At 42.9% G+C, this 20456-nt stretch overlaps 1 protein-coding gene across 1 annotated transcript in view; it reads left to right on the plus strand.

The window, feature by feature from the left end:
* LLGL2 (LLGL scribble cell polarity complex component 2) overlaps positions 1 to 20456 on the plus strand; it is a 269216-nt gene that overhangs the window by 2070 nt on the left and 246690 nt on the right. The window contains 3 exon segments of the mRNA XM_068264456.1: positions 10294 to 10375; positions 13183 to 13298; positions 20273 to 20431. Of these exon segments, the coding sequence (XP_068120557.1) occupies positions 10294 to 10375; positions 13183 to 13298; positions 20273 to 20431 (357 nt within the window).

The following is a 20456-nucleotide window of genomic DNA, read 5'->3' on the forward strand; positions in this document are numbered from 1 at the left end:
GGTCATTGTTTGCATGGAACTGCATTGGGCATTAAGACTAACTAACTTATAGCTAAATATATCGGCTATTGAGGAAAGTTATGTTGCATTATGTTCCTGATATTAAGCATATCAAGTGGTGTCAGTTATTGTTAAATTGTGTAGTATTCTGTTTTTTTTTACACATGAGATAACTATAAGATCTCTGCTTAGGGTATCTATTATATAGTTACTAACGTCTGTAAGCGGAGATGGTTAATGCTAGTTTTCATAGCTAATAATACTTTGTTATATATGTTACGGCCAGAACCCGAAGTGTGGCCACTTCTAGTTCTGGCCGGCCACTTCGGGTTCTGGCCGGCCAATGCGCGAAGTGGACGCAGCGCAGCGGCCAATGTTAGAAATGGAATGTTTCCTTTTAATATGAATGTAGTTTTCCTGGCCGTCTCTGGCCAAATGTAGCAAAAAAAAAACAGTTCGTTCATTGAATGAAATGAAGCCGCCCGGCTTCTGCTCCGCCTCCTCTCCTCCGCCCCTGCCTCTCTCTCTCTCTTCTTCGGGCAGCCGGCGGGGACACGCGTGTCCCCGAGAGTCGTTCGTGGCGCCAGGAAAGCAGAGCGGGGAGGCTGCAGAGATTGCTTCTGCCAGCCCCCGCTCTGCAGGGACGAACGACAGGATTGCCTGCCGCGACGAACGACTCTGGAGGGGACACGCATGTCCCCCGCTGCCAGTGTCGGGGAGAAGAGAGAGAGGCAGGGGCGGAGGAGAGGAGGCGGAGCAGAAGCCGGGCGGCTTCATCTCATTCAATGAACGAACTGTTTTTTTTTTGCTACATTTGGCCAGAGACGGCCAGGAAAACTACATTCATATTAAAAGGAAACATTCCATTTCTAACATTGGCCGCTGCGCTGCGGCCACTTCGCGCATTGGCCGGCCAGAACCCGAAGTGGCCGGCCAGAACTAGAAGTGGCCACACTTCGGGTTCTGGCCGTAACATATATATGAACAGTATTCTGTGGTGTGTGCATCTACTGTGTTATGTAAACTAGAATTATGTACAAGAATATAAGCTGATGGCTTTATTTTGTATGTTTTAGGATGCTATGGAGTCCGATAGCTCAGAAAGGCCCAGGAGTTGCATTCTGTGTAACAAACCTTTAGAACTTCACTGGCCAAAAGCATCCTGTCAGAAGTGTATTTCTAGTATTATTAATGAAGATAACACAGCTTCATGCAAGGATTTCATGTTTACTATGCGTCAAGAGATGATTGAGACGTTTAAAGCATTCAGAGAAAGTTTACCGTCCACATCGGCACAGGGTCTCCCAGTGCAGACGGTTAAACCTAAAAAGGCTCTAAATAAATCACCTAGGGTGATTTATTCTTCAGACGAGGAGCTGGAGAGTCAGCCTGACAAGGGGGAACCAGACTCCAGGTCCTCTGAAGAATTGTCAGAGCAGGAAGAAGCAGGGGACAGTTGTAAATCTTCCAAATTCAAATTTGCTGCAGAAGAAACAGAGGAGTTGTTAAAAGCAATCTATTCAACCCTTGACATACCTCAGAAAACTACATCAGAAAAATCTTTGCATGATAAGTTGTACACAGGGATGGAACCCACAGATCAACTTTGTTTTCCCTTCCATAGCACGATGAAAAATTTGATTACCTTACAATGGAAGGACCCGGATAAGAGACTATTTGTTTCAAAAGGGTTTAAAACGAGATTCCCATTTACGGAGGACGACGCCAGACTATGGGACTCATGTCCCAAGCTGGATGCGGCCTTCAGTCAAGTTGATAGAGACAACGAACTAGCGTTCGAGGATTTAGGTCGACTTAAGGATCCAGGTGATAAAAAAGTTGAGTTTGCCCTTAAAAAGGCTTGGTCAGCCTCTGCAACCAACTTTAAACCAGCCGCTGCCACGACTTGTGTATCTCGCACTATGTCGGTCTAGTTGGAGAGGTTAAAGAAATTAGTTGATGAAGATGCACCTAAAAAAGATATCCTAGAGGGGATGTAGTAGGCAAGGTTCCTTTAGCCCAAGACAAGGATTCTATTCAAGAATCTTTTTGGTAAAGAAACCCACGGGCATATATCGATTGATACTAAACCTCAAGCCTTTAAATCCCTTTATAAAGTACGAGAGATTCCGAATGGAGACAGTATTTACAATGCGGAACCTTCTTTCTCCAGAGTGTTTCATGATCAATATCGATCTAACAGATGCCTACTGGCATATCCCAATAAGGGAAGAATCTCAAGCTTTCCTTCGGTTCAGCATAAGGACAAGTTCAGGCCTAGAGCAATTTCACTTCCGCTGTCTCCCATTCGGGATCTCTTCGGCACCCCGAATTTTTACGAAGGTTATGGCGGAGATTGTGGGTGCTCTTCATCTGGAAGGTATCCTAATAGTGCCGTATTTAGACGATTTATTAGTAGTGGCCGACAGTATACAAAAATTGGAGGAACACAAGAATACAGTGATAAGACTGCTGGAACAGACAGGATGGTTAGTAAATTTACAGAAATCATACCTGGTTCCGGTACAGGAGATCCAGTTTCTGGGGTTCAAAATAGACTCAGTGTCCCAGAGATTGGTTCTTCCTCTGGACAAGATAGTAAAAGTCCAGACAATGGTGCAGGAATGTCAGATAGGGAGAGTTATGACTATCAGACAAGTGATGAGGTTAATAGGGTTTTTAACCTCTACAGCTCCGGCAGTATATTGGGCACTAAGACATATAAGACAGCTACAACAATGGCTTCTTCAGAATTGGAAAGGGGGTCAGGCAGCTCTAGACCAGACTTTATCCTTGCCAACAACAGTGAAACAGTCATTGGACTGGTGGATGCAAAAGGACAATATAACGCAGGGTCGTTTATGGAGATGTCCAGTGACCAAGATACTGACAACAGACGCCAGCCTCACGGGATGGGGAGCTCACATAGAAGGCAGGTGTTTACAGGGGACATGGTCAAGAGAAGTAATGACGCAGTCATCAAATTTTCGGGAATTGTTAGCGGTGAAGGAAGCTTTGGTTCAGACCGCAGACAGAATAAGGGGCCATCACATTCAGGTCCGATCAGACAACATTACGGTGGTGATGTATATAAACAAACAAGGTGGAACAAGATCGGCTCAACTTTTGAAGCTAGTGCTGGAGATACTAGACTGGGCAGAAAGCAATCTTCAGTCAATCGCAGCAGTACACCTCAAGGGGTCGTTAAACACCATGGTGGATCTATTGAGCAGAAGGAATTAATTGAGCACCTAGCTAAGGCTGAACCCGAGCATATTCAAAGATTTGACGCAAAGATGGGGACATCCACAGATAGATCTGTTCGCCAACTGGGAAAATAAGCACTGCAGTCAGTTTTTCTCACTAGACCCAAGAGGATCTTTAGGGGTAGATGCGTTAGCCCAGGTATGGGATTTTCAAATTGCCTATGCCTTTCCTCCAATTCCTCTATTGACGTTAGTATTACAGAAACTAAAGGGGACATCAATGCATCTAATATTGATCACACCCAATTGGCCAAAACGAGTTTGGTTTCCAATGATAAAATCAATGTTGGTGGACAGACCTTTCAGACAAACTCTATCTCCTCAAAAAAGAAGGCGAGTGGATTCAGATTCCCAATCTTCAATTGACAGCATGGTTTTTGAGGGGCAGATCTTGAAAAAAAGGGGGCTATCTGACAGAGTAACAGAGACTATATTAAATAGCAGAAAGAAAGTGACTCAATCAATTTACTTAAAATATTGGAAGACCTTTTGCGAATGGAAGAAAAGAGCAGGTCTTAGATCCAACAGGCTGGCTATTGTATTAGAATTTTTGCAAGAGGGGATTGACAAGAAGCTAGCACTAAGTACATTGAAGGTTCAGATAGCAGCTCTTTCCGTTTTTCTTAATAGACGGTTAGCACTTGAACCTCTGGTGATCAGATTTTTAAAATCAGTGGAACGTTCCAGGCCAGTGACAAAACGGTCATATCGAAGATGGGACTTAACTTTAGTTCTAAATGTCCTGATGAGTGACGAGTTTGAACCATTAAACGAAATCTCGTTACGTCTACTGACAATGAAGACAATTTTTTTGGTGGCAATCAACTCGGATAAGTGAGCTGGAGGCTCTAAGTTCTATAGAACCTTTTTGTTTAATTTTTCAAGATAGAGTAGTCCTGAAGACGACAAGCGAATTCTTGCCAAAGGTTGCTACCCTATCTAACAGGATGCAAGAAATTGTATTGACATCCTTTTGTAAAAATGCCACAGAGACCAGAGAGATTAGGTGGCATAAACTGGACGTCAGGAGGTGTTTACTTTTTTACCTGGACAGATTAAAGGAATTTAGAAAGACGGCGGCTTTGTTTATAAATTTTTCTGGTGCAAGAAAGGGCGAAAGTATGTCAAAAGCATCTATAGCGAGATGGATTAGAGATGGATTAAAGCTTGCATTAATGAAGCATATAGACTGAAAGGAGTTCAATGTCCAAAAGAGGTAACAGCACATTCAGCAAGGTCAGTTGCAACTTCCTGGGCCTACAGAGCTGGAGCTACGGCAACTGACATCTGCAGGGCGGCAACCTGGAAGACGGTGAACACCTTCATTAGACACTACAGGTTAGATCTACTATCAGCGGAAGAACAGACATTCGGAAGGAAAGTTGTTCAGGCTGTGATCCCTCCCTAAGGTTAATGTCGCTTATTGCATATCATCTCATATGTAGCACCTGTCCTGGAGGGTTATTTGAAAAAAACAAAATTAGCTTACCTGGTAATGCTGTTTTTAATAACCCTCCAGGACAGGTGACCCACCCTAGTGCTTATATGGCCATGTGAACATGTGATTATGTAAAAGTGGTAAGCTGTAAACATGTTTTTTTGTAATATGTGAAGTTTTGAAGTATTCTATCGGAACAGTTAATTGGAACATACTGGCAGGTAGAGATTAGAGGTGGAACTTATAGAGAGCTAGTTCTTTGTGGTTCCTGTTGGGGGCGGGGCCAGATCTCATATGTAGCACCTGTCCTGGAGGGTTATTAAAAACAGCATTAATTTTGGTTTTCCCAAACAATTGTTTATAACTTTGTTAATCTTAATATGAATGATTGGAAATGATTGTTTGAGACCACTAATGCAAAAATCTCCTAACTAATCCAATCAGATTAGTGATACCGATCTGAAAATAGGATTGTTTTCATTTATCTGATCGGATTGGTCTGGAGTTTTTTGTCCATTAGTGGTCCCAAACTATAATTTCTGATCATTCATACTAAGAATCGTATATAAACGATTGTTCAGCATATTGAATCGTTAGGGGCCACCTTTAAGCTGTGTACAAATGGACAAATTTGTATGCAGCTTGTGTCACCTGTCAGGATTAAACTCCATCTTCTGCGTCACACTGCGTTCTCAGTGCTGTATAGACGGATGGCCCTTAGTCTGTCTGTCTGTGTGTGTGTGGCAGGGGGGTGGGGGTGGGGGTGGGACCATGGTTGCAGCACCAATGGAGAGGCTTTTGCAAGTGTGGGCCTTGAAGTCCAGCGTTTGTGCTAACCTGTCTGTCATTGTAGCTGTGAAGAGAACCTGAGGTGAAAACTGAAGAGGGAAGTCTCTCCATTCTCCAGAGGCTCTCCATGCTGTCCTCTGCTGCTGTCTAGGACCCTCCTTACTATGCCAGGGAAAAAAAACCACATAAGTAGATAGTTGATCTACTTACTGTCCACGTTTTGATTTCAGTGAATTTTATATAGTAAATGAAGAGCATTCTATTCCTGGTGGGAACCATGTCTTTTGCACAAAGTTTGAGGCTAAATCCTGATGTCATTTCTTCCCTTAACTTTTTTTTTTTTTTTTTTTTTTTGCCTTCCAATTGCTGAGTCACCTCAGCCTTGCTTGTGAGCAGAGGATGATGTTTCAGCTAGGCAGCAATCTGCTCAGCCAATCAGTGAGAAGCAGGAAAGTAGGAGAGTCATTGGCAATGGCACAGAAAAGAGCATGGGGTACTGAGAAAATGTAACAGCAGAGAGGTTCCTGAATAGATTGGGGAGCTTGTACTTGCAGAGAGATTTCTGGCAGCATTTTAAACACACTGCAGTGTTTAAATAGAATTTTTTTTTTTGTGGTAGACCATCCCGCTTTAACATCAGTGCTGCATTCCTCTTCTGGCATGAGTGGCTCTGCTGCACCCACGGCTTACCTCTTCTTGGGTAAGTATTTTTGCCTCGGGTACACTTTAAGCCTCATACACACACTAAAAAAACTGTTAAGATGAACATCCAAGAATCTAGAATGTGTACTGCCCCACAAGGTTATTTAATCTGCCATGCTGAAAAATAAACAAGTGCTTTATCTTTGCATTACTGATAATTTACTATACACTTACCCAGTATCCATTCTACCACTGGGTTTTAAGAATTCTATTAGCACACAGTTGCTGGGTCTGCGTATAATGCCCAGCCTCTGTTGCTGTACTGTTACCCTCCCCCCCCCCCCCCCCTTGCGTTCTGCTGTCCTCCATAAATCAAACGCCATGCTAGCGACACGCATCGTGTTGATAGCAGGCTGTTTACATCTGCACTGTCACTCTCGCTGCTTCCCGGCCTCCTCTATATCTCCGCTCCCTGCCTGTGTCCCTTCCCTCCAATCAGCGGGGAGGGAAAGGATGCAGACGGGGAGCGGCAACATAGAGGATGCTGGGGAGCGGCGAGAGTGACAATGCAGATGTAAACAGCCGGCTAGCTATGGCGTTAGATTTATGGGGGGCAGCAGAGCGCAGCGGGTTCCTGGGGGGAGACAGTATAGTAACAGAGGCTGGGCATTATATGCAGACCCAGCCTCTGTGTGCTAATAGGATTGTTAGAACCCACCTCGGGTTCTCTTTTTAAGCGGGGCTGTGGAGTCAGTACAGCCTCAGGTTAGGATTTCACAGACTTCAACTCCTCTAATTTGCATATTACAATCTTGTTGATTGAAAGTATGTAACATGAAATGCATATCTTAACTGCCAACGCTTAGGAATTTTAAGTCAACTGAAAAGAGAGGGATATGAAGGCTGCCATATTTATTTCCTTTCAAACAATACCAGTTACCTGTATATCTGTCGGATCTTCTGCCTCTAATACTTTTAGCAAACTAGTCTTTGGTAAGAGTACTTGTAGAAGGTACCGACATGAACAAAGAACATCAGGTCCTAGGCAATGTAACTGTGGGTACATGTAAGAGTGATGTGCAGGTACTCTGCATGAGAATGAGGTGACTCCTTCCCCTATTACACATTCTTCAGGTACAATCTGAATCAGGTTTATGGGTGACAGACAACACCTCTGTGTTCAATGTGCACAACATTCTCAGTGGATTCCCTGCAGCTCTGTGGGGAGTGCATATGCAGAGTATAGTACTACTGTGTAAAAAGTAAACCTGAGACAGATCAAATTAAAGTTTTATACATACATGGGGCTTCCTCTGTCCCCCATTCAGGCTAATCAGTCCCTCTCTGTCCTCCTCCACCACCTGGATCTTCTGCTATGGGTCCAGGTACTTGAGCCAGTCGGGCGTAGTGCGCATGCACCCACTCCGCTGCCAGCAGTGTACTACACCTGTGCAGCACTATTGCGCCACCTGTGCAGCACTATTGCGCGGGTGCAGAATGCTCCTGGCTGTGGGAGCAGCACACGGGCAGACTGCGCTGACTGGCTGAATTACCAGGACTCGTAGCATAAGATCCAGGTGGCGGAGGAGGACATTGAGGGACTAATTAGCATGAAGGGGGGCTGGAGGAAGCCCCAGGTATGTATAAAACTTTTCTTTTCATCCGTCTCAGGTACACTTTAATTCATAGTCCTCAAACCAAATGTTAACATCTCAAATTATTTGATTTCATGAGCAAAAGGGGTGCATGAATTTGCATAAACCAGCATCAGCGCAGAATTATTTGCATATCCTTGACCATCCCTATTAGTGACACAGCTACACATCAGGCTTTAGTCTTACAGCATAGATGTTATTTAGTGTATATGTTACGGCCAGAACCCGAAGTCTGGCCACTTCGGGTTCTGGCCGGTCAAATCTAGAAGTGGCCGGCTGATGCGGCCAATATCAGAAATAAACGTTTCCTCCGGACTTTGGCCGGCCAGAACGCGTTCTGGCTAAGTGTGGCCGGCCAAGTCCCGAACTGCCGCTCACCTCTCCCTCCCCTGATGCCGCTAGCCAGACCTCACATCAGGACGACCCGGACCGGAGAGGTAAAGAGAGGCAGAGCAGCGCCGCACACGCGACCCGCAAGACGCATACACTTCCATGCAGAGGTGACGTCATTGCTCACTTCCGCATGTGAAGTGTATGGGTCAGGGCGGGTAGTGTGCGCGCTGCTCAGCTCCTCTCCGCCGCTCTGATCTGGGGTCTGGAAATAGCGCAGGCTGCCCCCCTCCAGTCATGCAAAGCAGCCTGAAAAGCCCCCACAGCCATGCAAAACTACCCCAGCAAGGCACAGTTCCCAGCAAAGCGCCCAGCATTTACCCCCAGCCATGCAAAACGGCCAGCAGACCCCCCCCCCCCCCCCCAGCCATGCAAAACGGCCAGCACAATCCCCCCCCCCCCCCCCAGTCATGCAAAACCCAGCAAATACCCCCCTCAGCCATACAAAGCGCCCAGCAAATCCCTCCCCCCAGCCATGCAAAGCAGCCAGAAAAGCCCCCACCCCCCACAGCCATGCAAAACTACCCCAGCAATGCACAGTGCCCAGCAAAGCCCCCCCTGGCCATGCAAAGGGCCCAGCATATCAAACCCCAGCCATGCAAAAACCCAGCAAATTCCCTCCCCCCCCACAGCCATGCAAAGCGCCCAGCAAATCCTTCCCCCCAGCCATGCAAAGCGCCCAGCAAAGGCCCCCCTCCCCTCAGCAAAGCCTCCCCCCCCCCTCCAGCCACGCATAGCACCCACCTGACTGCCACAGCAGAGCAGCTAATTTAAAAGCACAGGATGTTAACAATATGCCTGCTCCCAAGAAAGCAGGATGTAAACACACTGCAGATTTATTGCAGGATTTGTATCAGCTGTAACTAACAAATAGAAAGAAGTTTCCGAGTGCCATTCATGTTTCTGGACAGGACCCGGGATGTTCTGGGATTTTTGCGTTTTGGACTTTGGCCGACTGACTTTGGCCAGTTCTAGAACTGGCCGGCCAACGTCAGAAATTCCCAGCATTTTGGACTTTGGCCGACGTCAAATCGGCCAGTTCTAGAAACGGTTTTGGTTTTGGCCGTAACATATATATATATATATATATATATATATATATATATATATAATTCCTGTGTACACATCATATATACAGTCACAATCAGATATGTATATCTGACTTTAAAAATACAGGGACTGCTTTATTGAAGCAGCACAAGTAACTATTTTTGATTGGTTTATTACAGCTATTACTGTATATATAAATTATGACTATTTGAGAAATAGAACATTTTATTATATTTTCTATTTTAATTACAGTTTAAATTCATTAGGTTTTGGAGTCAGTCGGTGCATTTTTTCCTGACTCCAGGTACCCAAATATTGCTCCGACTCTGACTCCACAGCCCTGCTTTTAAGCAATACCAGTTGCCTGGCTATCCTGCTGATCCTCTGCCTTTAATACTTTTGTCAATAGACCCTGAACAAGCATGCAGCAAATCGAGTGTTTAACATTGTCAGATCTGAGAAGATTAGCTGCATGCTTGTTTCTGGTGGTGTTCAGTCACTACTGCAGCCAAATGGATCAAGAGGGCTGTCAGGTAACTGGTATTGTTTAAAAGTAGATAAATATGACAGCCTACATATTCTGCTCACTTCCGTTGTCCTTTTTTAAAAGAAGTTAAATGGAAAAGTAATGGAAAATAGCATATGTTTACTCAAAGTTGAAACATTTTAATATCTGTTTGATGAGCATCCACATATTAATGGCTGGCACTTGTTTCTAAAGGTGGCCATTAACAATATGATTCTTTGGATGATCAATGCTGGGTGTTTGACCGGAACATCGATTATTCAAGCCCACTAACAGAAGTAAAGCTGTTATCCAATTTGAATTTAATTGATCCAAAAAAAAGTATCAATTTGACTGATATCATGATTATCCGAGAATTGATTGTATCGTTATTGGCCACCTTAATAGTGATTCATTTTCTCTGTGTGAATTTTGTATGCTTTTGTGGCGTTAACTCTGAATATGTATTATGTTCTGCTAATGCTTAATAGAAAGTTTGTTCAATTTTAATGTTTTCAAGCTCCTCTTTAAAAGATTTTCTTAACCCTGAGTTTTCAGTTATGGAAATCCTGGAGTAGAATTTATGGGCTTGCATGATGAGAATAATGCAGTCATCAAGATCAGCTTTGTTCCTAACCAGGTGATTGCCAGGAGCTTTCATATGGTTTTATAAAGTCATTTTAAATTTGAAGGCTTTTTGGTTAATGTACTGCTAATCTTAGCCTGTTATTTTAGTGTGTTTCTGTAAAAATTAGCATTTATTATTAGACAAGTTGAGGCGCTAGACTATCCAGAAAGCACAGGGGACACCAAAAGCCCAATATATTGTAGTATATTAGTGTGTAGTAGTATGAAAAATAAAAAGTGGTAGGGATATTCACAAAACCAGGTGCAAAGTGCTCAAAATTAAACTTTAACATGAAGGGGTTTTTCCCCTTATGGACCAGAGCAATTTTCACATTTCATCGCTTCTCCCTTTCATTCACCAATAACGTTATCACTACTTATCACAACTAAATGATCTTTATCTTGTGTTTTTTTTTTTGTTTTGTTTTTTTGTATGTTTTTTGTCACCAATTAGGCTTTCTTTGGATGGAACATTTTGCTAAGAATTATTTTATTATAAATGCATTTTAAGGGGAGTTAAGGAGCCATTATAGTTTTATAATAAAACGTGCTACTGTAGATAAAACCCACACATTTTATTTCCCCATTTGTCCCAGTTAGCACTTTTTTTTTTTTTCCTTGACACCTTATTTTTTTTTTTTTATTACACAAGTGTTTTATTTTGGTAACTATGGGCGGGGAGGTAAGGGGGTTAATTAATGGGGCATTTTTATGTATTTAATTTTTATATATGTAGGTGTATTTTTATTATTTGGCCACCACCTCCGTTCGGTCTCCCCACCCACTTTGTTCCTATTTATTGTATACAGTACACAAGAAGTACAGCTTGTATGTTTTCCTTTTTCATATAATTGATCACAGGAACTCTGACTGAACAGTGTACTAATGGGTGGCAACGAGAACGCATGCGGTGGGCAAACGCAGTGAGGCACGTGTATTTATGCCCCTGTGACTTTAGATGAAGTCCTGCGGGGCGTATATATACTGCCTTTGGGAGGCATAACTACTTATAAGTCATTGTTGTTTTACCTCCAAAGACTTGACCGAGCAATATGTATTAAGATGTTAATGAAACAAAATAAGGACAAGTTTTGCAAACAGTGTCTTCCTTTTTTTTTTTTTTTTTCCGCCTCTTTGGGAGAAGCGCAGAGTGGAAGAGAGGACTGAGCGTGCATTCCTGTCCTCTTGTTGTTAAATTGCAACAACGAGTTGTGTAGGAAGGGGAGGAATCGATCTGGCTCGGGGTCAGGTGAAGGCAGCATTACAGTGAAAAATGATTTCCTACTACTCTATATCATATGAAGAATGTGGGGTGCTGTCTGTCATAAATCACGCAGATTGTAAAGTTCTAGTTCAGCCTCCCCTTTTTAATGCACACTATTGCATTGCTATTTAATGCAAATTTAGAGTGTTTTGTACATTGCTTGCCAGTACTTTTGCATTGATTATATGTTGAAGATTTCTAAATGGCAGTGTTATAAACTGTTCAAAATCACCTTTTTTCCGGCACCAGCAAACTCATCAGCAAGAGTTGCACACACGACTCATCACAGCAAGCAGGAAATGGACTTTCTCAGGCTTCTTCAATATTCACGTTATTTATTCAGGAAACAGAAATACAGATAGATACAGTTCATCATATCCTAGCCAAGCCAATCTTCATGTTTAAGTTCTTGGCGTTTCAGCTCTTGATTACCTTCCTAGTGACTGTAATCAGGTCTTCTTAGATCTATTCTAAGTTACATCTAGACTACCTATGTACAGCATACATTATATCAGATTACATATAGAATAAAGATACTTAGAGGTCCTAGTCAGCATCTAGGTAGCATGAAGTAGGAAGCAGAGCAGGAATCAGAGAGCCCTCTTTCAGCTCGTCCGCTTCTTTAATACAGACTAGGAAAGAGTTAAATGTGACCTCATCTTCGCCCTCCCACAGACCAGACTTGGCTGAGCCCCCTCGTGGTGTCATCATACCCACCTACTCGATTAATATTTAATGTCACTTTTCCCTTACTTGAATGTGGTATTTTGGTAAACATGGCCTATGTTGAGTGTTCTTGTGGTGTACATGTTGAGGTCAGTGTAGGCCTGTGGCCTTCTTTCAGGAACATGTTCTCGGTATCTGTGTGTATCATCTGCTACACACAGATCCCGAGATGCTTCTGCCCGAATCACAAGAAACTCTATTTATTTTAAAGGCATACTCTGCGGACAAGCCTTTTACCTAAAACTCAGGCCAAATAACTGAGGCCTACTTAAATTATAACAGGCAGCAGCCAGCAATTTTTTGCCACTAGCGTGGGAATGCTTTCCTCAGCACCAAGCATATCACCTGGCCCAGCCTGTGCCCCTTCCACTGTAGCACTACAGATCTGCAATTCTACCTATATTTTAATGATTGGTTTGTGTTCCATTACACAGCGCAGTGAAGTAGATAGGAACTGATGGAGCATGTAGTGGTGTTTAGAGTAAAATACTGCCTGGTTTCCCCTCCCACCTTCTCCCTGTTAAGCTCATGTGGGTTAAGGGATGGAAAAAGGAATTGGGATATTTCAGACTTGTATTCAGGCCAACCAAGCTGCATTTGACATTCACACGTGAAGTTGGCTTTACAAACCCAGCAAGCAAGATAACGAAGGGATAAATATTGGAAAAATGGTGTATGGACAGTACAGAAACTTAATGCATTGCACATAATGATCTGTTCTATGCAATATGCATTAAAAACGTTTGCATATGCTGTATGTTGCCTTAGTTTTGTTTCCTTTTGAGACTTGGGGAACTTGATTGGTATGACTTATTTCTTTTTTTTTCTAGTGCCAAATTGTCACTCTGCTGGATGATAACAGCCTCCACTTATGGTCATTTAGGCAACACAATGGGCTTTCTGAACTGCAGGAAGAAAAGAAGCTGTCACTTCGTGGACCACCAGGGTGAAGCATTTTCCCTAACCATTAAATTTTATGTCTGATATATGAACATTTCAGAAGGGGCTTGTTAATTGGAAAAAATCAGCATCAAGGCCTAAAACCTTTAGGCTGCCTTCACATTTGCCCCTGCAATTTTTGGCTGCTTTTTTCCCACATTTGCAATCCTGCATTTTTTTTCCCTTAAAGAGACTGTAACAAAATGTTCAGCCTTATTTCTTCTATCCTAGAAGTTACTATACCTGTTCTAATGTGGTCTGTCTTACTGCAGCCTTTCCTAGTTGCACAGTGGCTGTATTATCTGTTATAGAATCTAATCATTCCTTTGACGGCTTTGTCGGGCTCAGGCAGGGATGTGCTGCTCTGCTTGTGATAGGATAGAAGCTATACACACCCTCTCCGCCCCCTGCAGGCTCTGTGTGAGTCACAGACTGAGCTCCACTCAGCCTAGCACACTCTGGTTAGCAGCTATGTCTTTTGTTTGTAAGCACTACCTAAAACTGGGAATTACAAGCCAGGATCACAGCAGGGAGTGGCAGAAACAGCACAGAGGGGCCAAGGAGAATATAATGAATAGAATGGTATGATTTTTATTGTAAGAATTTTTAGAAGAAAATTTAGAGTACAGATTCTCTTTAATGTGATTAGTTCATTTTTGTTCGATTTTGTGTTTTTTATTCCATTTTTTTTTCTGAAATTGTTGTTTTCCTGTGCATGTCAATAGTTAATTTACATGAGAATGTATCTAACTTCAAAATCGGATGCGATTTTCGTGTGACAAATGCATTTTTTTTGCATTTAAATTGACTTAAATTAAATGCAAATTGCATTTCCATTTTGAGGAAACGTATACATGTTGGCTGTTTTGTTTTTTTTTTTCTTTTTCCCCAGCAGAAAAATCACGTATGAAGAATTGCAGTACAGTGCGATGCCATTGACTTTGCATCTCGCGGGCAATTCCTTGCAAATTCATGTTCACAGCGCATCTTATGCAAATTCTGTATACAGCTTTAAAATGGACAAATCAAATACTGCTAAGTTATAATTCAATTGGTCCATTTTTAAGCTGCATAAATTTGAACACAGAATTTGCAGAAGTAGTCCTTCAACTCTCAATTTAAGACCGAAAAACTCTGGATTATTAGCATTTAATTAACCAACTCTCCAACTCTCCACTCCAATTTTTCTCTCAAAACCAGTTTTACAGGCTTTGGAGCTTTTTCTTTTTTTTCTTTCATTTGTCTTGAGTACGAAGACCCCAAATACACCAAATCTGTCTTTATAATATTTGACAGTGTTTTAGTGCTTAGAAACCAATCTACATATTCTAGACTTACTGAAAAATATAATTATATTGTAGGTGGTGCACCTAATGTGTAAAAAAAGAAATAAAATGCGCATGAGACAGCAGCAAGCAAGACTATTATTTTTCTAAAACAGCAGTATATAATTATCCCATATTTAAAATTGCATATGTAAAGAATGCATTATTACAATAAAATACAAACGCACAGTAAGAAACTTGATTTATCACACAAGTTATCTCAAAAGAACCTTCGCCATTGAGGGAAGAGAGCGGATTTGTCATTGTCACCCTTCCTATGTTCCAATGATATTTGTTCCACTGCCAAATGAAAGTGCCTTTAGGCTACTTACACACCAGGACGTTACAGGCGCACGTTAGTGCAGCCTGTAACGCAGCCCACAGCACAGCACTACAGTCAATGAGGCTGTTCACACTGCCCACGTTGCGTTACACAGTAACGCTGCACGTTCGGGCAAAGTGCAGCATACTGTGCGTTCTGAGCGGCTTAAGCCGCGTTAGACTGTTTGCACATGCTCAGTGGGGGGCGAGAGGAGGCGGGGAGATGCCGCTACAGTAGCCGCGCACATGGCTACTTAATATGCACTGCACTGGCGGCTGCTGATTGGCCGGCGGGACCACGTGATGCGGAGTGTCTCACTCCGCATCACGAGGTCCCGCCGGCCAATCAGCGTCACTCTGGTTGATTATGCGGATAGAGCCGCCTAACGCGGCTCACTCTAACGTCCTCTGCCACCACCACCATACGTTGCGTTAGGTGCACATTATGCGACCTTAACAGGGCACCTAACGCAACGTCTTAGTGTGTAAGTAGCCTTAAAGAACGCCTGAACTCTTGCAGAGGACAGAAGAGGAAAGCATAGAGCATATTGTATGTATTTAGAGTGGCTCGTTCCCATTTGCATTTGTACTGCCTCAACGAATTGTCTACAGTTATTTACCAATTGTGGAACGTGTGAGTAAAAGTGTATTTTATACACTTTGCACTGGATTTGGTTCTAAAAAGTAAAACAAAATTAATAATCTACTAACTACACATATGTTCGGACATTAAGTTTTGGAATTGTCTGTTAAGGGACTTTAATTTAGGAGTGGAATACATGGCCAAACTTAGCATTGTAAGAGTGAACTTGACAAATCTCTCCTCCATCGATGGTAAAGGTAGGTGTACACATGGCATATACAGTGGAGGAAATAATTATTTGACCCCCCCACTGATTTTGTAAGTTTGTCCAATGACAAAGAAATGAAGTCTCAGAACAGTATCATTTCAATGGTAGGTTTATTTTAACAGTGGCAGATAGCACATCAAAAGGAAAATCGAAAAAATAACCTTAAATAAAAGATAGCAACTGATTTGCATTTCATTGAGTGAAATAAGTTTTTGAACCCCTACCAACCATTAAGAGTTCTGGCTCCCACAGAGTGGTTAGACACTACGGCCCAGTGCACACCGAGCGGTTTTTGGAGCGATCCGCCGGCTGCATCTGCCTATAAAAACGCTTGTCTAATGTATTGCAATGGGATGGTGCACACCGGCGGTTTGCGTTTTTTGCCAAGCCGCAAGCGCGCCTCCTGCTGCGCGTTTGCGGATTTCGGAAGCGTTTCGTCCTCAATGTAAAGTATAGGAAAAACGCAAACCGCTCTGAAAAACGCTACTTCAGAGCGGTTTGCCAGGCATTTTTGTTACAGTAGCTGTTCAGTAACAGCTTTTACTGTAACAATGTGTAATCTGCTACACAAAGGTATGTTTAGAAAACCTCTCTAAGCATACCTAGAATCGCTCTGAAATCAGCTCCCAAAACCGCTAGCGTATTGCGGATCTGCTAGCGGTTTTGGTGTGCACTGGGCCTTCTACTCAATTAGTCACCCTCATTAAGGACACCTGTCTTAACTAGTCACCTGTATAAGACACCTGTCCACAGAATCAATCAATCAAGCAGACTCCAAACTCTCCAACATGGGAAAGACCAAAGAGCTGTCCAAGGATGTCAGAGACAAAATTGTAGACCTGCACAAGGCTGGAATGGGCTACAAAACCATTAGCAAGAAGCTGGGAGAGAAGGTGACAACTGTTGGTGCGATTGTTCGAAAATGGAAGGAGCACAAAATGACCATCAATCGACCTCGCTCTGAGGCTCCACGCAAGATCTCACCTCGTGGGGTGTCAATGGTTCTGAGAAAGGTGAAAAAGCATCCTAGAACTACACGGGAGGAGTTAGTGAATGACCTCAAATTAGCAGGGACCACAGTCACCAAGAAAACCATTGGAAACACATTACACCGCAATGGATTAAAATCCTGCAGGGCTCGCAAGGTCCCACTGCTCAAGAAGGCACATGTGCGGGCCCGTCTGAAGTTTGCCAATGAACACCTGAATGATTCTGTGAGTGACTGGGAGAAGGTGCTGTGGTCTGATGAGACCAAAATAGAGCTCTTTGGCATTAACTCAACTCGCTGTGTTTGGAGGAAGAAAAATGCTGCCTATGACCCCCATAACACCGTCCCCACCGTCAAGCATGGGGGATAGAAACATTTTGCTTTGGGGGTGTTTTTTCTGCTAAGGGCACAGGACAACTTAATCGCATTAACGGGAAAATGGACGGAGCCATGTATCGTGAAATCCTGAACGACAACCTCCTTCCCTCTGCCAGGAAACTAAAAATGGGTCGTGGATGGGTGTTCCAGTACGACAATGACCCAAAACATACAGCAAAGGCAACAAAGGAGTGGCTCAAGAAGAAGCACATTAAGGTCATGGAGTGGCCTAGTCAGTCTCCGGACCTCAATCCAATAGAAAACCTATGGAGGGAGCTCAAGCTCAGAGTTGCACAGAGACAGCCTCGAAACCTTAGGGATTTAGAGATGATCTGCAAAGAGGAGTGGACCAACATTCCTCCTAAAATGTGTGCAAACTTGGTCATCAATTACAAGAAACGTTTGACCTCTGTGCTTGCAAACAAGGGTTTTTCCACTAAGTATTAAGTCTTTTATTGTTAGAGGGTTCAAAAACTTATTTCACTCAATGAAATGCAAATCAGTTGCTATCTTTTATTTAAGGTTATTTTTTCAATTTTCCTTTTGATGTGCTATCTGCCACTGTTAAAATAAACCTACCATTGAAATGATACTGTTCTGAGACTTTTCATTTCTTTGTCATTGGACAAACTTACAAAATCAGTGAGGGGTCAAATAATAATTTCCTCCACTGTATGTCTCCCAGGTACTCGGGTTCAGCATGTTGCAGATTGCATAAATTGTTGGGTAGGGCCAAGGATGACCTAACCATTTTAGTACACATAGGTAGCAATGACAGTCAGAGGAAGATGGGAAGGTACCCCAAAAAATGTTTCTGGAAATTAGAAGAGACCTCCAAGGTGTAATTTTTTGAAATAATGCCAGTGCCAGATCCTTTACCTGAAAGACAGCATAAGTTTAGGGAGATAAATACGTGACTGAGAAGTTAGTTTAGGAAGGAAAGGGATCTTCTTGGTGAACAGAGAAAATGTTTAGAAGGCTGGGCGAGATTTTAAACTAGGACCTGAGGGAGGATATAGTGAGTACATGTTAACTAGACAGAGTAGATGGACATGGAAAACCTGGGATTATATGAGCTGGAGAGGGAGGAAGTGATGGCACAAAGGCTAAGGAGGTGACCTATATTAAGCTTTCATCTGCTCAATCAAGTGTAAGTATATTTGAAAATCTTTAGTTATTGGTGTGAGAGAGACTATATAGCAGGTCTATATTGGCCTCCATTCACTAAGTAGTTTAGACTAGTCTACTGATGGTTTTGAGTCTACTGATGGTTTGGTCAGTTGCATCAAAGGGGAATTCACTATTACCAAATGTGTTAGACCTGTTTTTAGACCTGGTCTAAGCTATTTGGTTATTAGGTTGGTAAAGCAGGGGAAATAATCAAAAGATGCAATTCACAAACAAGTAGCTATGACTGTCGACCACCTCTTTTGATAAGCTCTCCTCTGCATACAAATAAACTCTGCATAATTAATTTAAAAGGTTCCATCCTCGTGTCTAAAATACCTCACAGAATTACTTTACTTACAAGAAATCAGCTGGTCTAATTTCTGTCAGAAAAAGTGGGCGTAGTTGCTCTTTGTTTGCCTTTGTGAACTGTGCAATTACTGAATGTTAGCCCAGGTCTAAAACATTACACCAAACCATCAGTAAACTAAAAACCATCTGTGGACTAGTCTAAACTGCTTAGTGAATTGAGGCCATTGTAGGAATAACCGAGACATTAAAGCGATCCAAAGTTGAAGCTCAGGTTCAAAATAAGATAGTAACCTCAGGATCCAATTGAAGCTTCCCTCAGTGGGCCAATGTCCCCCATCACTGAGCGTGGCCGCCCTCCACATTGGGCCATGCAGCTCCTTTTCCTGCAGCGTGGACACGCAATAGTCGTGCAAGCCTGCATGCGCAGTAGCATGCATCCTGCTCAGCGACGGGACCTCAGAGCACCGAGGGAAAAATCAATAGGATCCTGAGGCTTCCCTCTCTTTAGCTAAGTACCTCATTTTGTACCCGAGCTTTGGCCGGGTACACTTCATGCATGTTGGCCATGACTGTATGGTAAATTTTGCAGGGTCCTCCAATCAGGGTTTTATTCCCATTTAATGCAGGTTGTTGCATAACACAGCTCAGTGTATGATATTGTCTTCAGCAGGACCTCAGCTGATCCACCTATTACTGATAAGCAAGGCAGTAAGGTCAAACTGCTGCTTGATTAAAAGCAACTGGTGACTAGAGTTTTTACAATTATTGCTGAATTGCCAACATTTTGCCTATAACTGTTGAAACCATTCTGCTAGTTATCACATCAGTTTGGAACTGAAAAGTAACTGGAGGTTTTTTTTACTTGCAAATTTTGGTTATCCTGATAGTGGTAGCATTACTTAAAGGGAACCTTAACTGAAAGGGATATGGATGCTTCCTTACCAGTTGCTAGTCAGAGCGCCTGATCTGCATGCTTGTTGAGGAGCTGTGTCAAAGTATTAGAGACACAAGATCCATATCCGTCTGTTTAGGGTCCTTTTAAAGGAAACCTAATGTAAAAGGTGTGTTTCTTGTTTTTTTTTATATTTACATACCTGGGGCTCCCTCCCAGCCCCCTCCGCACAGATCGCTACCGCGCCATCTTCCATCGTTGCCTCCTTCTCCTGCTAGAAGCTCCGTAATTTTAGCCAGTCGGGGCGCACTGTGCATGTGTGTTTGGGGTGGAGGGGGAGCCTGCACAGACCTTCCCCGACTGGCCAAACGTACAGGGCTGATAACGGGACAACGAGAAGGTGGAGGAAGACACTGTGGGTGCAATCGATGCGGAGGGCACTGGAGGAAGCCCCAGGTATATATTAAACTTTTGCATTAACTGGTCTCTAGTACACTTTAACAGATAAAGGAACTCCACTGCCATTTAATTGATTACTTGCCAGTTGCTTTGATTTTCTAACCTCGACTTACCTGGTGCCAGGTTATTGGTGTTGTATTATCCTGTATCTTTGAAGCATTTTGTGTTTAACCTTTTTATGCAGGTAATGCGTATGTATGTATGTATGTATGTATGTATGTATGTATGTTATAGACCTGTTCAGTGAAGTTCAAACCTCACATTTGTTTTTTTGTTTTGTTTCCTCAGTGCACCACCTAGTGTTACACAGATTAAGGTGCTGCTAGCACACTCCTCTGGGGAGAGGCTGTTTGTGGGTACAGAGGGTGGCAGTGTGTTCACAATTGCATTGCCATCTTTGCAAGTACTTGAAGAAAAGACAGTTGCACATGATACAGCACTGCAAGGGTAAGTACTTGTTGATCTTGGTTAT

The sequence above is a fragment of the Hyperolius riggenbachi genome, chromosome 12 (genome assembly GCF_040937935.1).
Source record: "Hyperolius riggenbachi isolate aHypRig1 chromosome 12, aHypRig1.pri, whole genome shotgun sequence".
Lineage (NCBI taxonomy): Eukaryota > Metazoa > Chordata > Amphibia > Anura > Hyperoliidae > Hyperolius > Hyperolius riggenbachi.